This window comes from Habropoda laboriosa, unplaced genomic scaffold (genome assembly GCF_001263275.1).
Source record: "Habropoda laboriosa isolate 0110345459 unplaced genomic scaffold, ASM126327v1 scaffold84, whole genome shotgun sequence".
Lineage (NCBI taxonomy): Eukaryota > Metazoa > Arthropoda > Insecta > Hymenoptera > Apidae > Habropoda > Habropoda laboriosa.
Genome location: NW_017100202.1, coordinates 80,551 through 81,223, shown reverse-complemented (window position 1 = coordinate 81,223; position 673 = coordinate 80,551). Strand labels below are relative to the sequence as shown.

Here is a 673-nt window from a genome sequence, read left to right as displayed (position 1 = left end):
GTGCTCAGCGAGTATAGTTGCTGGCCGGTACGAGAAACGTTGCACCGGAGCACGAATTTTATCCTCGCGATAGTGAACGTGTAAAGAACCCCCTTTGACCTCACTGAGTTCAGGCAATAGCCTAGTCGCAGGCGCCGGTCATCGATCTCCGTCTTCGGACTTCTGTACAATCTTCTGGATTATCGTTATCGGAACGTTTCTCCTCCGGATTTTGTGTGAGGTTTTGGGCCCATCATGCTACCAAGACTGGCACTACCAATAATTCTGCTACTCGTTGTTATAGGTATGAACACGTTTTTTACGTTTCATACGTTCCTTATATAAAAGAAAAAAAAAATAATATTTTTTGTAAAACAAAATATCGCATTCATAAAACAATATACATATAATTGTTAGAATTCTTACGCCGATTTCACATCGCAAGAGTAATACTACAGAACAGCGTATATTTATTTGTTCGATCTTCCAATAAGTCGATTTTTTCTTCATTTAATCGACATATTAGCAGCTCTGTTCTTTTATGTATTTTATCACTTATCTTTCTTGGCATGTGTCTTCATTAATGTTATAATGCGAAAATATTTAAAAATTTTAATATTTGTAAATGGTCGAGATTTTAACTTACGATCGAAGAAAAATTATTTTCGAAGTCTTATTATTAAACTTTGCTTAC

At 35.7% G+C, this 673-nt stretch overlaps 1 protein-coding gene across 1 annotated transcript in view; it reads left to right on the top strand.

Moving 5' to 3' along the window:
• Nucleotides 1-234: 234 nt before the first annotated feature.
• LOC108570483 (notch homolog 2 N-terminal-like protein) overlaps nucleotides 235-673 on the top strand; it is a 1,956-nt gene continuing 1,517 nt past the window's right edge. The window contains exon 1 of the mRNA XM_017932348.1: nucleotides 235-283. Coding sequence (XP_017787837.1) covers nucleotides 235-283 — 49 coding nt within the window. The remainder of the gene's footprint in view (nucleotides 284-673) is intronic.